This window comes from Alexandromys fortis, unplaced genomic scaffold (assembly GCF_014885135.2).
Source record: "Alexandromys fortis isolate MF-2015 unplaced genomic scaffold, M_Fortis_MF-2015_v1.1 scaffold_39, whole genome shotgun sequence".
Classification (NCBI taxonomy): domain Eukaryota; kingdom Metazoa; phylum Chordata; class Mammalia; order Rodentia; family Cricetidae; genus Alexandromys; species Alexandromys fortis.
In genome coordinates, this window is record NW_026067918.1 from 10,431,061 (window position 1) to 10,448,773 (window position 17,713).

Below are 17,713 nucleotides of genomic sequence, written 5' to 3' on the forward strand. Positions count from 1 at the left end.
TCCACAAAGGAAGTGGTCCAGTGTGGTCAACCTGCCCCGCCCTCCCAGCTTGCTGCTGATAGCTCTGAGGAATGGTGTCATATCTGGGGCTCAGTGTTGGGTTCAGCTGTTGACACTCAGCAACAGCTATAGCCAGATTAGCTTTTGTGAGTGGAAGTCTATGTTGTCAAGCATAGTCCTCACCTCTGCCATCATGGCCACTTTGTTCATGAGCCCATTGGGCAGTGACGCGATGACTGAGGAAAGAGGCTCGCTGTCCACAGAACAACTCTTTCTATCTACTTGACTACTGAACTCCTCTGCTCTGGATCAGCACTTACATGGGACACAGTATCTTCATGTTCCTTCACCTGTTTAAAGAAATCCAGCTACATACTTCTTCCCCAGATATTTGTCTCACCAATTTTCCAATCATGCCCTTTTCAAGTCCCTGACCATCCTGCCACCATGAATCAGTGAACAATTGCACATGTTGTCATTTCTCCTTCCAAACAAAATGCATGACTGTGTGCACTGCTGAAGTTCCGCCCACTGTGAAAATTTCCCGTTTTTCATGGTTGTAATGATGCAGCTGTTCACTTATGAGTGGTTCCTGCATGAGATGCAGAACCATAATAAACCAGTTTCTCTTGTTTAATCAACCAGTCATAGGGAACACCCCATGAGGCTATAGGTACATGCTTGGCAGCATTATAACCAGAATAGAAACCATAGGCATTTGGGCATATGGTTCTTATGCAACTTGCTGGTGCCTTCAGGACGTGCTGGGACTCAATCATGTATATATCTCTTCCATTTGATGATGGATTGCTGCTGTGCACATCTACTTTCTGACTTAGTGGGTCAGATAATACCCAGCTCATAATGGGCAGCTCAAGTCACATAGTAACTTGGTGGCACATGGTCAGACGTTCCATTTCCACTAAGACCCAATAGCAGGCCAAGAGTGTCTTTTTTTTTTTTTTTTTTTTTTTTTTTTTTTTTTTTTTTTTTTAATATTTTTTTTTTTTTTTTTTTTTTTTTTTTTGGTTTTTTCAAGACAGGGTTTCTCTGTAGCTTTAGAGCCTGTCCTAAAACTAGGTCTTGTAGAGCAGACTGGTCTCGAACTCACAGAGATCCGCCTGCCTCTGCCTCCTGAGTGCTGGGATTAAAGGCATGCGCCACCACCGCCCCAGCCAAGACTGTCTTTAAAATGGAGAATGAGCCGGGTGGTGGTGGCGCACCCCTTTAATCCCAGCACTCGGACGGCAGAGGCAGGCGGATCTCAGTGAGTTTGAGGCCAGCTTAGTCTACAAAGTGAGTTCCAGTACAGACAGACAGACAGACAGACAGACAGACAGACAGACAGACGAAGGAAGGAAGGAAGGAAGGAAGGAAGGAAGGAAGGAAGGAAGGAAGGAAGGAAGGAAGGAAGGAAGGAAGGGGAAAATAGAGAATGATTGGCTGGAGATGATGGTGGAGCCTTGCTCCAAAATCCCAAAGGTCTCTTCTGTGTTTCACCTATAGGGGCTGCCAAAGGCCCACATAGCATCCCTATCAGCCACTGATAGCCCAGGTACTACCATCAAGTCTGCTGGATCATATGGTCCAAGTTTTAGAGCAGCCTGCACAGCAGCCTGGACCTGTTAAAGAGCTTCTCCTGTTCCAGGCCCCACACAAAGCTAGCAGCTTTCCAAGTCACTTGGTCTATGTGACTTGCCCAAATGAGGTTTATGCTGTCTCTCAAATCCAGATTAACCCACTAACCCTTTCTTGGTAGTGGTAGGGACCAGGTGCAGTAACTTACCTACCCACCTACCCTTTACCTTATAAGGACACCTCTGCAAGCCTCAACCACTATTGAATCCTAAGAATTAGCTGAGTTAAACAATCCTTGAGTTTTAGTTGTTACTTCTTGTTCATTTAGTCCAGTCAGCATAATGTCATCACTATAGCTGTTAAGAAAACATACGAAGTCTTAAGGGTTTGTTTGTTTATTAGTTTGTTTTAGAGTTTTTTTTTTTTTTTGTGGGGCTCTACCACTGAGCCCCTTTAAGGCTTTTGGGAGTTTTTGTGTCTTCATTTTTTTGGGGGGGGGTGGGGGGGAGGCAGTTGTTGTTTTGGCATTTGTCATTTAGGATTGAGAACTTGAGATTTTAAAAAAGAAAAAAAAAATTTCTTCCCAGAGCTAGTTTTTAGAGTTCTTAGTTGATTCATTGGCAAATGGTAGGAAAATATAATTTTGAGTTTGATTTCATCTTTTTTCAGATCTTGGTCATAGTGGATTGGCAGAGCATTATGAAAATTCCCACTGGGGACAGCAGCCCACGTACAGAAGTGAAGCCAACTGCAGCTGGGATAAAGTGACAATAGACAGGACTGACCAGGAGGTGTGGCCGTCCATCCCAGTAACGGAGACTGAATCTGCCTCAGAATGTCCTACAGACACTGACTCTGCCTCCAACTGTGGCTCAGAGAACAGTAGCATGGCTACAGGGAGCGCCCAGGGCAGCTTCACAGGACATCCCAAGAAGACAAATGGCAATAATGGCACCAATGGTGCACTCGTCCAAAGCTCTTCTAATCAGAGTGCCCTTGGGGCAGGTGGAACCAACGGGAATGGAGGTGTGGCCAGAGTGTGGGGTGTAGCCACAGGCTCCAGCTCTGGCCTGACTCACTGCTCTGTTGGTGGTGGAGATGGAAAAATGGACAACATGATTGGAGATGGGAGAAGTCAAAATTGTTGGGGTGCTTCCAACTCCAATGCGGGCATTAATCTCAACCTTAATCCTAATGCCAACCCAGCTGCCTGGCCTGTACTCGGGCATGAAGGAACTGTGGCAACAGGCAACCCTTCCAGTATTTGCAGTCCAGTCAGTGCCATAGGTCAGAATATGGGCAGCCAGAATGGGAACCCAGTGGGCACCCTAGGTGCCTGGGGAAACTTGCTGCCCCAAGAGAGCACAGAACCACAGACGTCCACTTCTCAGAATGTGTCTTTCAGCGTACAACCTCAGAACCTTAACACTGATGGACCAAATAACACTAACCCCATGAACTCTTCACCAAACCCTATCAATGCAATGCAGACAAACGGACTGCCAAACTGGGGCATGGCTGTTGGTCTGGGCGCCATCATCCCGCCCCATTTGCAAGGCCTTCCTGGTGCTAACGGATCATCGGTCTCTCAAGGCAGTGGAAGTGGTGGGGAAGGAATGGGCAGTTCTGTGTGGGGACTGTCCCCTGGTAATCCTGCCACAGGAAATAACAGTTCTGGGTTCAATCAGGGGAATGGAGACACTGTGAACTCAGCATTAAGTGCTAAACAGAATGGATCCAGCAGTGCTGTGCAAAAGGAAGGGAATGGAGGGAATGCCTGGGACTCGGGACCTCCTACAGGTCCTGGTATCCTTGCCTGGGGAAGGGGCAGTGGCAACAATGGCATTGGTAATATCCATTCAGGAGCTTGGGGCCACCCCAGCCGAAGCTCTTCTAATGGTGTGAATGGGGAGTGGGGGAAGCCCCCAAACCAGCATTCCAGTAGTGACATCAACGGGAAAGGATCAACAGGGTGGGATAGTCCCAGTGCTGCCAGCCAGACACCTGCCTTGCAGCCTGGCAGTGAACACATGAGCTCATGGGCCAAAGCTACATCTTCTGGAACTACAGCAAGTGAAGGAAGTAGCGATGGGTCTGGCAGTCACAATGAAGGAAGCACTGGGAGGGAAGGAACGGGAGAGAGCAGGAGGCGAGACAAGGGGGTTCTAGACCAAGGGCACATCCAGTTGCCAAGGAACGATCTTGACCCAAGAGTTCTGTCTAATACTGGATGGGGACAGACTCCTGTAAAGCAAAACACTGCCTGGGAATTTGAAGAGTCCCCTAGGTCTGAAAGGAAAAATGACAATGGGACAGAGGCCTGGGGTAATGCAGCTACTCAGCCTTCAAACTCAGGGGGGAAGAGTGATGGGTCCATCATGAACAGTACAAATACCTCTTCAGTATCGGGGTGGGTCAGCTCACCACCTGCCGCCGTGCCAGCAAACACGAGCTGGGGAGACAGCAACAACAAAGCGCCAAGTGGCCCAGGAGTTTGGGGGGACTCGATAAGCTCTACTGCTGTTAACAATGCTGCTGCCACCAAGAGTGGCCATGCTTGGAGTGGGACCGTAAACCAAGAGGACAAGTCACCCTCCTGGGGTGAGCCTCAGAAACCCAAATCCCAAAACTGGGGAGATGGACAAAGAGCAAACCCAGCCTGGAGTGCAGGAGCAGGCGACTGGGCAGATTCATCATCTGTTCTTGGACATCTAGGGGATGGGAAGAAAAATGGATCTGGATGGGATGCTGATGGTAATAGGTCAGGATCTGGTTGGAATGATGCCACAAGATCTGGGACCAGTGGCTGGGGCAGTGGCACAAACGCTAAGGTGAATCCTGGTACAAATTGGGGGGAGTCTCTCAAGCCTGGTCCCCAGCAGAACTGGGCTCACAAACCCCAAGACAACAATGTGAGTAACTGGGGAGGAGCTGCTTCTGTTAAGCAGACAGGGACAGGGTGGATTGGGGGGCCACTGCCAGTCAAGCAGAAGGACAGCTGTGAGGCAACTGGCTGGGAGGAGCCTTCCCCACCATCCATCCGACGCAAAATGGAAATTGATGATGGTACCTCAGCTTGGGGGGACCCAAGCACCTACAACAATAAAACTGTAAACATGTGGGACAGAAACAATCCAGTCATCCAGAGCAGTACCACAACCCCTGTCACCCCCACGACCCCCACTTCGAGCAGCACCACACACCAAACCGAGACGCCGCCTTCACACCAGGCTGGCACTCAGCTGAATCGGTCACCACTGCTTGGGCCAGGTAATCTGGGGGCCCTCTGGTGTGTACTGTGTGTCTGTGTGTGAATCCTTGGACTGATACTTTTCATAGGAAATGACTATGCAGTGTAACTGTTTTCAAGTGAACAAATGAAGCAAGATCCTTCGGTAGCTTCCAAGAAAAGAAGCACTGGGTATGCTCAGTATGGCCAGTGTTTCCAGCCAGTTTGGCCCTTTTTAGCACCCATCCAGCAATCACAGGCTAATTTTATTTTGCTGTGCTATACTCTGTCTGGGTTCTTTATCAATAATGACACCATTATTGGGCAGTTGACATCCCCCCCCCCCCTTTTTTTTTTATAGAAGCAGCTTTGAGATCTTTCTGCTGTACAGCTATAGTCTTTTTGTCTAAATCCCTTGTTCATTGTTCTGTGCATTTCTTTGACTTTTGCCCAGTCGTTGAAGCTTTACTTGATCTTAGTACAGGTACAAGCTCATTCTTCCCTGTGCTGTGTGGGTCTACTCCATACCGTAATCTAACCTTCACACGACAGGGCCAGCAGAAAAGAAGCATAGTCCTCTTCAGTGAAGCCCCAGACCCCTTACACTAGTGTTTCTTTTTGTTCTCAGCCTTGGCTTTCCTGAAATTGTCTTGGCGCTTCATGGGATGGGCTGTCAGTCCCAGAGAATCTGGTTTAATGGTTCTGCAAAACCATTAAAAGCTTCACTAATAGTTTTAAAGGTCGTCACTGAAAATGAAACAATATTTGTAAAACTTGAGTCATTATCCAAGTCGTATTTTTATTTCACTTGAAAGACAAATTTCAAATCAGACTAAGATTTGTGTCTGAAGTTTCTGCTCTGTGTAAGTGGAAAAGAAGATACTGGGGTAATCCACCCAGAGCCATAGGCAGCTCGAGTGGTTTTAAGAGAACAAGAGCTCATGTGAAAGCATAGGTAATCCAGGTGCACTCTGGAGAACCAGCAGGAGCCTCAGGTTTCTATCTGGAATATTGGTCCATGGTACATAGTACTGTGCTCCAGGCGTGAAATGAGCCTGAGTGGTTTGTGAGAACTATACCACAGCACTCCCTGGATGAACTTAAGGATGCTGTCCTCAGAGCATCCTTGCTCTAAGTATGTGGCATGGTGTGCAATTAACAGAGACTGCAGCCTGCCTATCCCAGAGCTACACTCTATAAGTGAGCTGTGTCACGTACCCTTCTCAGATCAGAGTTAAAATCTGGTTACTTCTTGGTATTCTGTCCTGGGGACTGCTCATCCACATATGTCACTAGGTCCCAGGTGTAGAGCCCTGTTCCTGGTTTTAGCTTTTCTTTCCTGTTTTATGTATGTAGGGTTATTATTTGGTTTAGTTTGGTTTTAGAGCTTGTTCGCTGTTTTTTGGTGGTTTTAGGTTTGTATGGGTTTTTTGGTGTGGTGTGTGTGTGTGTGTGTGTGTGTGTGTGTGTGTGTGTGGTTTCTCTATGTAACCTTGGCTGACCTGGAACTAGCTCTTGTAGACCAGGCTAGCCTCAAAAACACAGAATTCTGCCTTCCTCTGCCTCCTGAGTGCTGGGGTTTGGGGTGGGGGATGATAGTTTTTATGGACTTCTTGTGTGTGTGTATGTGTGTGTACATATATATGTAATATATTTGTGTATATGCATGTTCATACATATGTGAACATATAAGTGGAAGGTGTACATGTATATTAGTACTTGTAATATCAGAGATTGATATTAGGTGTCTTTTTTCCATCACATTCCACCTTATATATTGAGGTTCACCTAGTCCACCTAGACAGATTGCTCCATGAGCTCCTGAGCACTAGGATTGCAGGCGGTCAAAACTAGAGTCTTCATGTTTGCGTGGCAGCCGCTTTACTCACTGACCCATCTCTCCAGGTTTAAATGGACCATAAAAGACAAGAGGAAAATGTCTGCTCTCCTAGGTATCTTATATGTAGGTTTCTCATGGTCATCCTGAGCCCCCTGTGTAGGAAAGTGTCCCTTCCACTTGTGTTGTAGGTAGATAGAGGCTTAGAGAGGCCACTAGAATGGGTGCAGAGTACTGGTTGACTGCCACATGGAAGCTACTGGCTTAAGTGGCCTTGAGGTGTCTCGGTAGATAAAGGTACTTGCCCCCAAGCCTTGAAAGCATGAATTTGATCCCTGGGACCTGTATGGATGAAGGAGAGAACCAACTTACAAGTTGTTCTCTGACTTCCACTATTATTCCATAGTTCCCCATCCCCTCAAAAATAAATGGTTGTAGTTTTTTTTTTACATCTTGTGAGAAGTGTTTCTTTTTTTAAAAAAATATTTATTTATTTATTATGGATACAATATTCTGTTTGCATATATGCCTGCAGGCTAGAAGAGGACACCAGACCTCATTACAGATGGTTGTGAGCCACCATGTGGTTGCTGGGAATCGAACTCGGGTCCTTTGGAAGAGCACGCAATGCTCTTAACCGCTGAGCCATTTTTCCAGCCTTGTAGTTTAAAAAAAGAAAAAATGTAAAGGTGTTGGCTTAAAATACTGTCCTGACCAGTCACACTGCTGAAGTAGAGCTGAATGCACCATCAGTAGCAGCCTTGCTCCATACTGCAGTCAGGAAAAGTTGTGAGCTCTTTGCATCCTCTACTCCAATTCCGTGTGGTACACAGGGAACAAATGGGAAGAACAGGTAGGAATTCTTGAGTGGTTGGACATTTTGAAGAAGTCCTTACAGTAATAGGCAACCCGAGTAGAGGCTCAAGGGCAGGAGCCGCAGGAAAAGGAAACAATTGTAAGAAGAGCTTGAAAACTTAGGCCTAGGCTTACTTTTTGTAGAACTGGTTGTTCTTACTAGAAAACAAAGATTGACTCAGTGGGAATCTGCATGGGGAAGCAGACAAGCAGCGATGGCAGCCGAGAGGGATGGTGGCAGGGTGAAATGGAGGGATGCTTAAAAGGAACAGTGACTGGGAAAGCAAAGGAGTGCTCAGCATTGTGGCCAGACACAAGCTGGCATTTCCAGAACACAGCAGGCAGGAGATGGGGTGGGAGGGGATGACTTAAGATACTTAAGAGGCTAGGACTGTGGTTCATTGAACGAACACTTTCCCAACATGTTGAAGGCCCTTGGGTTCAATCCCCAGCCCCACAAAGAAAATGCTTCAAGTGGCAGAACTGAACACATTTAAAAGTCAATAGAAAGGAGAAGATAGAGAAGCGCATGGATATAAATGGAGACATCCCTTGTTTACTAAGGAAGAAGATCTGTACTCCAACCTGTAGAAGGACAAGTGCCCAGGCAGGCCAGCTCGATGGCCAGGAGTGTGAGGGGACCAATACTAGCCATGAGGAGAGAGAAGGTGTGAGAGCAGGGATGTGATGTCTGTGTAAGAAGATGGAACAGATTGCTGACCGTGCCCAAAGGACTTCCAGACAATGACTGGACCAATAGTGACTAAAATGGTCATTGTTTAGCCCTTGTGGGGCCTGCTCTGGGTTTGGCAGCGTTCATGCTAAAGTCATAGAACATAGCAAAATAACCAAGCCCCTGCCCTGTGGGGCCTGTAGGCCAGGGGGAAGGGTGACAACAGAAGAGGGGTGGGAGTGGGGTATTATGCCACAGTTAAATGTGAAGCCTGGACAGTGTCCACTTGTGTCCTCACTTCTCTGCTGTCACTACCCTATACACTCCACAGTTGACTGTACCTTCCAGTGTCAGTGCCACATAGGAGTCCTAAATGGGTCTGTCTGCCCTTCTGTCCCTGAATGAAAGGTCACAGATTGTTCCCAGATGTTCCCAGTTGGTGCTTATTTTTCTGTGAATCAACATTTTTAGTGAAAAGGCCAAAGTCCTATCTATTAGAAGCCTTGGTGTTACATGGCAGCATTCTACTAGACTGAAGGGCACTTGTACCAGCCCAGAGGACCGCAGCACTGTAACTTTTGACACTAGCCAACAGTTCTGGACCCAGTTTCTGCTGAATCTAATTATGTTAACTGACTGCTGCTTGAACATTTAAATATGCAATTCCTGGTTTGATTTATTATGTGCAGGGATAGGTCTACATGAAGGTGTGTATTTACATCAGTACAGGTGCACCAGAGACCAGAGGCTTTGAATCTCTTGGAGAAGTTACAGACCAGTTGTAAGCTGCCTGACATGGGTGCAGGGAATTAAACTCAGGTCCTCTGAAAGAACTGCAAGTGCTCTTAACTGCTGAGTCAACCCTCAGGTCCCATTTACTCTTTAACTGATAAATGACTGTTTTTAGGAATTCAAATTTTAAGGACTTGAATGAGGAAAAGCAATTGATGGAGGGAAAAATGAAGGAAGCCAGGCAGAGTAGTGCACATCTTTAATCCCAGCATTCAAGAGGCAGGGATAGATCTCTGTGAGTTCTAGGACAGCCAAGAAGGGGGTATTTGAAAATTCAAATGCAGTGAATGGAGTATATGGTTTAATGGCATATTCCTCTAACCTCAGTCCTCAGGAGGCAAAGGATCAGAAGTTTAAGGCCAGCCTGGTTTGCATAATGTAAGTTCTAGGCCAGTCAGAGCTACATGTGAGAAACTGGTTCGAAACGGAAATAACACAGTGTAGTGGGAGAGGCCAGTAGAGCCAAGTCTCAGCATTGTGATCTGTGTGTGGAAAAGACGGAATGTACTCTGGGAAGAGTTAGCTTAAAATTGCCACCTTGGTCCACATAGTGAGCTCCAGGACAGCCAGAGTTACATATTGAAACCCTGTCTCCAAAAATGAGAAGGGTCACCACCATAGTCCTCATAGCATGATGAGTAATCTCACCATGTGTGCACTTGTGTGCAAGCAAATATGTGTGAACATGTGTATGGAGACTGGAAGACAACCTCAGTCATCATCTAAAGAACACCTTAGAGAGATAGAGTCTCTTGTTTTCCTAGGTCTTACTGGTTTGACTACATTGGATCCTTCTGTCTTTCCAATACTAGGATTACAAGAACTCACTGTGGAACTATTTTGTCAAAGCACACGTGACTGCCAAATACAAAACCAGAAATTTGTAGTGTGACACACACTTCAAAGTTCCTGTGTCCTCTCCAGTTTCTAGAGTCTGTATATTCTTAGAGCTGTAACAGTATCATAGAGGCTGCTGTGAATTTAGATACCACCAACAAAGACAAAATTATGTTTTATTCCATCTGGTCATTAACTGCATAGAAGCTGTCAAGATTAATATATTGTATAGCAGTAGAATATCAGCCTCTCTTCTACCATGGTGGTATTCATATCTCAGACCTAAAGCAAGTCAACTCAGAATCCCAATCACCAAGCCCTGTGTCTTTGCAAGCTTGTCAGGTGAGGCTGTTCTCTGACCCCAGAGAAGTGACAAACAGCTGGCTGACAGTCATAGGTTCTTCATGTCCAGACAAAAGACATCATTTTTGATGGCTGAGTACATTTTTGTTGTTGATAAGCTTAGTATTTTGTAGGTATTCTACTGCTTTGCTGTTGGCCTGTGCTGGTTTTACATAAATCCATTTATATCAGAGTTTGGATTATAAATTGCTTTTTTAAATTGCTAGTAAATTTACATTAAAAGTAAAGTGTCGATCTCACCAGTCTTAACAAAATAAGGGTAAATGCAACAGGACAACTTTGTCCTGATCTTACATAGGTAGTAATTTCCTGGAAGTCTCAGTAAAATCCATGTCTGTTAGGAAATTCTTTGTAGCTTGGCCAACTGGCTTATTTGGACCTGACTCACCCCTAACCTTGGGGTTAGAACAACAGTAATAGCCTGGAGAAATGTCTCTGTACCTGTCATTTTATCAGATTCCCAACTGCTTATGGAGCACTCACAGGCCATAGTGACATGGGATGCCAAGTCACCGCTCTGTACTGCACCTTACCGTGTTTCTCCTCGTGACATGACCCGATTGCTTATTCTGAGCCAGGCTGTCTGACAGAACCTGAAGCTGCTACATCTTATTGGAACCAGGCTGGTGTTTTGACCTCCAGTGAGAAGTGGCCAAGAACAAGAAAGCATAAACACAGCATTTATGTTTCTAAGACGCTAAAGCAAATTCCGAAAAATGTCAGGCAGCCTGATTATCTAGTATACTTGGACATGGTATCCCAAGGCAGTTAAATAGCTTGCAGACACATAAGAAGCAGTAACTATAAATGTAACTGTTCAGGATACAAGTCCTCAGCGATAGATGGTTTCTAAGTGCAGCTCTGGGACCTGGATTGAGTTAGGTTCTGTTTGTAGAGGGGTAGGTGTCTGAAATATATTTGTTTTGAGTCTCACTCTAATCCATTCTATCCTGAAACTACCCTGTCTCAGCCTCCAGTGCTGGGATTGAAGGCCTTTGGCCCTGGGCCTGGTTACCAGAGGCCATTTCATCCCTGAGCACTGTCATTTCACCTAAATGCTCTGATGATTTTTAGAGGGGTTGGTGTTGGAGAAAGATACATGTGGAGGGCAGTATATAGTTGATCCAAGCAAGATGAGGGACCCGGCCCACCATGGGCTCCGGAAGACTGAGCTGTTGTCCAGCCCCAAAAGAGGTCTCAATTTGCCACATTTCTTCTGTAGCCTGTAGACACACAGTGGTGCCAAGGTTAAATATTAGCTCCCTGTGAGAGCACTTGAGGAGCTTGTTCGGACTCCTTATGCATCCTGCTGACTGTCCACTCCTGCAATCCTCCGTCACCTGTGGTAGCTGCAGCACATTTGAGACTGCTCACCAGGAGGCTGTGGTTGGCTCTCACTGTCCGGAAAAACTGAAGCTAACTACAAGCTTGGCTTTGCATTTACATCCACTGCTATTTGCTTCAAAGCTTGCTTTTCTGACAGAAATAGTGTAAGGTTTATAAAGACAAGTCACGTAAGTTAATCGTGGAAAAGGCACATCTCACATTTACAACTCTGATACATGGGAAAATGTGCCCCTGCCTAGGTCTGTGATTGGTGATCTCTGAAGTCTTAACAGTAGCAAAGGAACAGTGACCTTGCTGCAAGCGGCCAGACCTTCCAGGGACTTCCTTTATTCTTCTTCAGTGTGAATCAGCAAGACACTGTGACTCTAAAATTACCTCCCAGTCACCAGCTGGAGGGATTCAGTGTTCGGCACCAGTGCAGTAGTTTTTAACAGATCTTAGTGATCTCAACTTCTTATAGTGATGGGTGGGCTGGGTAGATTTTGTTTTGCTGTATTTTGTATGGCATGGGGATTGACTGATCTGCTGCAGAAGTGAGAAGGGTGCCTGTGTGTGAAAGCCTGTGAACACCTGCATGGGCTCCCACTACAGGGCCTTCACTTAAAAATAAACAAATGGGTAACAGTATTGGAAATACAATATGGCCCCCAGAATACCCATAAAAGTGAACACGCGTGTGCGAGGAGAAAAACTTTCAGCAAAAAATAATAGTATTTGAAAATTTCAGAGGGTTTTAGTGGGGGATGGAAGGTGTTTTGGAATGCTTAGGATGGAGCACAGGGCCTCATGGGTGCTTTAAACAGTCTCCCACTATGCTTCATCCTCCAGTCCATGAAGGGTAATTTTCTTCATTTTAATATCGTTGTTGTTGGGTTTTTGTTTTGTTTTGTTTTTGTTTTGTTTTGTTTTGTTTTTCAGTTTTTCAAGATAGGGTTTCTCTGTGGCTTTGGAGCCTGTCCTGGAACTAGCTCTTGTAGACCAGGCTGGCCTCGAATTTACAGAGATCCGCCTGTCTCTGCCTCCCCAGTGCTGGGATTAAAGGCGTGCACCACCACTGCCCGGCTAATATCAATGTTTTAAGTATAAATAAAACTTGGTCTGCCTGTTCCATCCAACTGTTTTACCAAAAGGTATCAGGGTTGCTCTAACAAACACTAAGCAGTGGACATCATTTTAAGGCTGTACATTTAAAATTATTTTCTGTGAGGAAGTGCTTATGCACTAGAACTGTTGATGTGTTTCAATTTGTCACATTTCTTCTGGGGGCTAGACCCTGAGTCTGTGTGAGTCTTGCCAGAGATCCGCTTAGCCCAGGGAAACTGCTTGCTTGCTTTTCAAATCAGGTAATATCCCACTTACCACCAAGGCGTTAAATGTGAATGTGATGAACATTTGCTATATACACATGTTTTGTAGGATTTTCTACTGATTTTTTTTAAGACAAACCAAAACTTTTCACAAAAATTAATTAACTAATTAATTACTATGATCTGACTATACTTAATTCTAACTTGATTCTTCTGTTAGTAATTTGTGGTCTGGCCTTCCAGAGACATGCACATGGAGGAATACCAGATCAAGAGAATCACTGCTCACTCTTTGAGCTGCTGACTCAGTACCTCTCTGCTGTTGGATCACAGTACACATTATCAGCTGGGGAATTGTCTTCGTTTAATTGTCCCTTAAATTTGTAAAACTGCTTCAATTTTTGTTACTATTTTCTGTGTAATTACAGGTAGCAGTTGCCAGCAGTAACTTACCAGTTATTGTTGACAGTTTGCTTAAACTGTTGTTCAGCAGAGAGCTTGTACTTTCAGGTGATTTATAGCTACATGTCCTTTTGTCATTAATCTGAATGACTGCATTTTATTAGAATAAATAAAATAGAGTATCATGGGAACCAATCCCATATCTTACTAAAAATATTTAGTAAGAAAATTAACAAATTTCACAATTGCGATAATAATAGTCATGTTGAAAGCAGACAGTTTAGAACTGACCACAGTATGTGATGTCTTCTCTTGAGGTCTCTTTGAGCTAATGCACTATGTGTGTTGTAGGTCTTGGGAAATGTTCTTGTCACTGTCAGCAGAAGTGGGCAGGGGCTCCATGGAGGTGCTGAGTGGCAAGGGTTCAACTTGATTTGGAAGACTGCAGTTTGACCTCAGTTTCACTCGTATCCTTCCTCTTTCCCAGTTTCATCTGGCTGGGGAGAAATGCCCAGTGTGCACTCCAAGGCTGAGAACTCATGGGGAGAGCCGTCCTCCCCATCTCCCCTGGTCGACAATGGCACAGCAGCGTGGGGGAAGCCTCCTAGCAGTGGCAGTGGATGGGATCATCCTGCTGAGCCAGTGGTGCCATTTGGAAGAGCCAATGCTCCTGCTGCTGCCCCAGCCCTGTGCAAACCAGGTAAGATAAGCCTTCTGCATGCCTGGACCTGGCAGTTAAGAAATGGTTTGTGTGGTTGTGGAGACAAATTAGTAAGATTATTTGATGTGCAAGTATAAGGACCCTGAGTTCAAATATCCAGCAGCTATATAAAAAGCCAGGCATGACTACATGTCTCAAAAATAAAATCCACAGAAAATTCCTTTTTATAATATCCATAATGCTCTAAAATCTGGCACTTTTGAATAACAACATGACACTCTGAGTAAGATTATTTGATGTGCAAGTATAAGAACCCTCTGAGTAGAAAATTGCACATTTTATGTTATACGTTATATCAGTCAAATTCTAGGCAGACTAAAAATGACATGTTGCCAAAGGAAAGAAAGGGTTGTCTCTCACAGCTCTAAGGCTGCGGGGCTCCTGAGCACAGCACTCATCAGCAAAAGCTTCTGGCATATAGCAACATGGCAGTGGACACCACACATCACCTAATGCTCTGTAGAATCACCAGGCTGAGCCGGGCATGCTGCCACATGGCTTTAATCCCATCAAAAACACAAGAATCTGAGGCCAGTCTGGTCTACATAGCGAGTACTTGGACAGGCAGTCAGGACTATGGAGAGGGACCCTGTCTCAAAATTATTATTATTGTTACTACTATTATTGCTACCAGGCTGTAGCTCAATGGCAAACTATTTGCCTGTGGTCCTGATACCAAAAAAAAAACAAAAAAAAAAAAACAAAAAAAAACACAGAAAAGCTGGGTAGTGGGGGGCGCAAGCCTTTAATCCTCGGGCCAGAGCAAGTAGTTCCAGAACAGCCAAGGCTACACAGAGAAACCCTATCTCAAAAAAAACTAAAACCTAAAAATTCCCTTCATGTGCTGGACCTGTAATTTTGCCTAGCTTGCACAAGACTACCTGAACTCAACCTCCAGAGCTACAGATAATAAATAGAATTTCCTTCAGGAAATATATGTAAATTATATACGAAATATAAATGACTTTCATGTTTCTAGTCCCTAACATATCCTATTCTAAAATCTGAAACATTTCTATTAACAAGCATTACAGTAATAGACATTCAAACCTGCAACAACGTTCACCTGTCTGTACCGTTTTATACCCACCCATATGAATTCATTTCACCAAACAAGATGAATAAATGATGTCATTGTGTTCTTCTTGAGAGTAGGATGTGAAAGTATAGTATTCTGATGATTCTTGCTATCTTGAAAATAAAATCTATTTGGGTTTCCAAGTCTGTAGTTAAAAAACAACTTGAGGGGGAGCTGGAAAGATGGCTCAGTGGTTAAAAGCATTGCCTGCTCTTCCAAAGGTTCTGAGTTCAATTCCCAGCAACCACATGGTGGCTCACAACCATCTATAATGAGATCTGGTGCCCTCTTCTGGCCTGCAGACACACACACAGACAGAATATTGCATACATAATAAATTAATTAATTAATTTAAAAAAAAACCAACTTGAGGAGCTGAATAGATGGCTCAGAGCACTGACTGTTCTTCCAGAGGTCTTTAGTTCAATTTCCTGAAACCACATGGTAGCTCACAGCCATTTGTTAATGAGATTTGGTACCTTCTTCTGGCATGCAGACATACAAAGAGTCAGAACATTGTATACGTAATAAATAAATCTTAAAAAAAAAAAAAAAAACCTTGAGCAGAAATGAGTATAGGCTGCAGTTTGGTGGTAGACTTGCTTAGTATGTTACCAGGCCCTGGGTTACATCCCATTACTGAAAAAGACCACAAATAGAAACAGTAAAATAACTATTTCCATGGCTGCAAAATCATTCTATTTTGTTTGCTTGTTGTTAATATATGTTCTAGATTGGTTAGTTGACTGCCTGCCTGCCTGATTGGTTGGTTGATTGATTGATTGATTGATTGATTTGAGACAGTGTCTCACTTTGTAGGCCTGGCTGGCCTGGAACTTACTCTGTAGATTGAGCTGGCTCACATTCAACAGACATCTTCCTGCCTCTGCCCGCCATGAGTTGGGATTAAAAGTATACCACCAAGTCCAGCTCCGTCCTGGAATCTTAAAGGGCATCTTTTTTTGTATTTTACTGCTTTGCTAAAAGTGGATATTTGTTTCATATTGTCACTGTTGTATAAATATTTATTCCACTCTAGTTAATTTTTGTTAAAAATCTAGGGGAAAAGAAAATTCTGGATGTTGAGATGTATGTGTTGTTTTGAAGTAGGATGTCACTTTGAGCTTTTGTTCTCAGTCCCAAATTGTTGGTATTTCTTTTTTAAAAAAATGTTTATTTTTATTTCTGTTGATGAGTATGTGTCTGTGTGTGCAGGTGATCTCAGAGGCCAGGAAAGAGAGGTGTATCTCCTGGAGCTGCTGCTAATTAAATTGCTGTTGTAAGCACCGACGTGGGTGCTAGAAAGCAGACTCAGGTCCTCTGGAAGCCAGGAAGCTCTCTTCCTGCTGAGCCTCTTTCCAGCCTTCAGTTTTAGCACCTTAAACAGCCTGCTACTGCCTGAACTTCAGCCTAGTTCTTCTAAGAAGTAAACAGTGTGCGGCAACTCTGAAACCTAAATAAATAATAAATAAATAGAAGCAATTTTTAAAAAAAAAAAAAAAAAGGAGGAAATAACATCTTGAACAGAAAATTTAGTAGGCTGGTTCTGATCTCTATCTTGAGTGTGGACATCTTCTTGACTGCTGTTAGAAAAGCAGGCAGCTGAGCTTCCCAGACCTGCTTCCTGTAATGTGATCCCTGTGTCTTCCTGATTCCTGCCTGTTGCCAGGTGTGAGAGCACTGGCTCAGATGAAATACCGCCCAGGGTTTTCTCTGACTGAGATGTGAGACCTGAAAAGGAGGTCAGTGACCTTGTGGGGAGTTCACATTTGAGTGGCATTTGTGAGAGACCAGTACACTGCCCCCCTCCGGTTGCTCCAGGACTTATTTTTAGAATCCCTGTGTATCTAGCTGTTGTATAGTTGGTTGAGGAAGTTTGGAGCAGCACAGCTGGATTTTAAACATTACACTTTTATCTGTGCCTTTCCAAGAGAAAAGTAATAGCTAAAAGGTAGATAATATAGTTCTGGTTTTCACCATCCCTGTTGTGTCAGGTGACACAGGTTTCTTCTCAGAACAGGTGAGTCTGACAAGGTTCTATCTGCTCTCTTCCAGCTTCCAAATCTATGCAAGAAGGCTGGGGCAGTGGTGGGGACGAAATGAACCTGGGCACCAGCCAGTGGGAGGATGAGGATGGGGACATGTGGAATAACGCCTCTCAAGAAAGCAGCTCATCCTGCAGCTCCTGGGGCAATGCCTCGAAAAAAGGACTTCAGAAGGTAGGCACTGCTGGAGAGGCCTGGCGGCCAGTAGGCCTGTACTGTAGACTAGGCAGATACAGTGAATGGTGCAGAGATAGATTCGCTCCCAGGTAATCTTGGGACTCTAATCCTTTCTGTAAATTGGAAAGATCAAAAATATTTTCCTACTAATAAAATTTTGTTCTTTCAGTAAGTTCTTTTTGGGGGGCGAAGGTGGTGTGTGGATTGCAGCAAAATCATAAAGCATGCACATAACTGATAGCACCCTAATTATAAGCCAAAAGAGAGAGAGAATGTAGGGGGAAAATGCCATTTATATGATAAAGAAGGTTCATCTCCCTGATACATAAAAGTGTCCAATATTCTAATGAAAATGAGCAAAGAATGTAAAAATGATCAGATGATAAAGTACTGTCCAACGTTTAAGAGGGTGGCCATCCCTACTCAGAGAAAACCACTTGAGCCAATAGTGAGAGGTGCTGGGATGGAGAGA

General features: G+C 44.4%; 1 protein-coding gene across 5 annotated transcripts in view; it reads left to right on the forward strand.

Moving 5' to 3' along the window:
- Positions 1 to 17,713, forward strand: part of Tnrc6c (trinucleotide repeat containing adaptor 6C) — a 120,282-nt gene that overhangs the window by 72,650 nt on the left and 29,919 nt on the right. For all 5 annotated transcript variants that reach the window (XM_050140523.1, XM_050140525.1, XM_050140528.1 and 2 more), the window contains exons 5-7: positions 2,248 to 4,848; positions 13,708 to 13,920; positions 17,075 to 17,238. In XM_050140523.1, the coding sequence (XP_049996480.1) occupies positions 2,248 to 4,848; positions 13,708 to 13,920; positions 17,075 to 17,238 (2,978 nt within the window). The remainder of the gene's footprint in view (positions 1 to 2,247; positions 4,849 to 13,707; positions 13,921 to 17,074; positions 17,239 to 17,713) is intronic.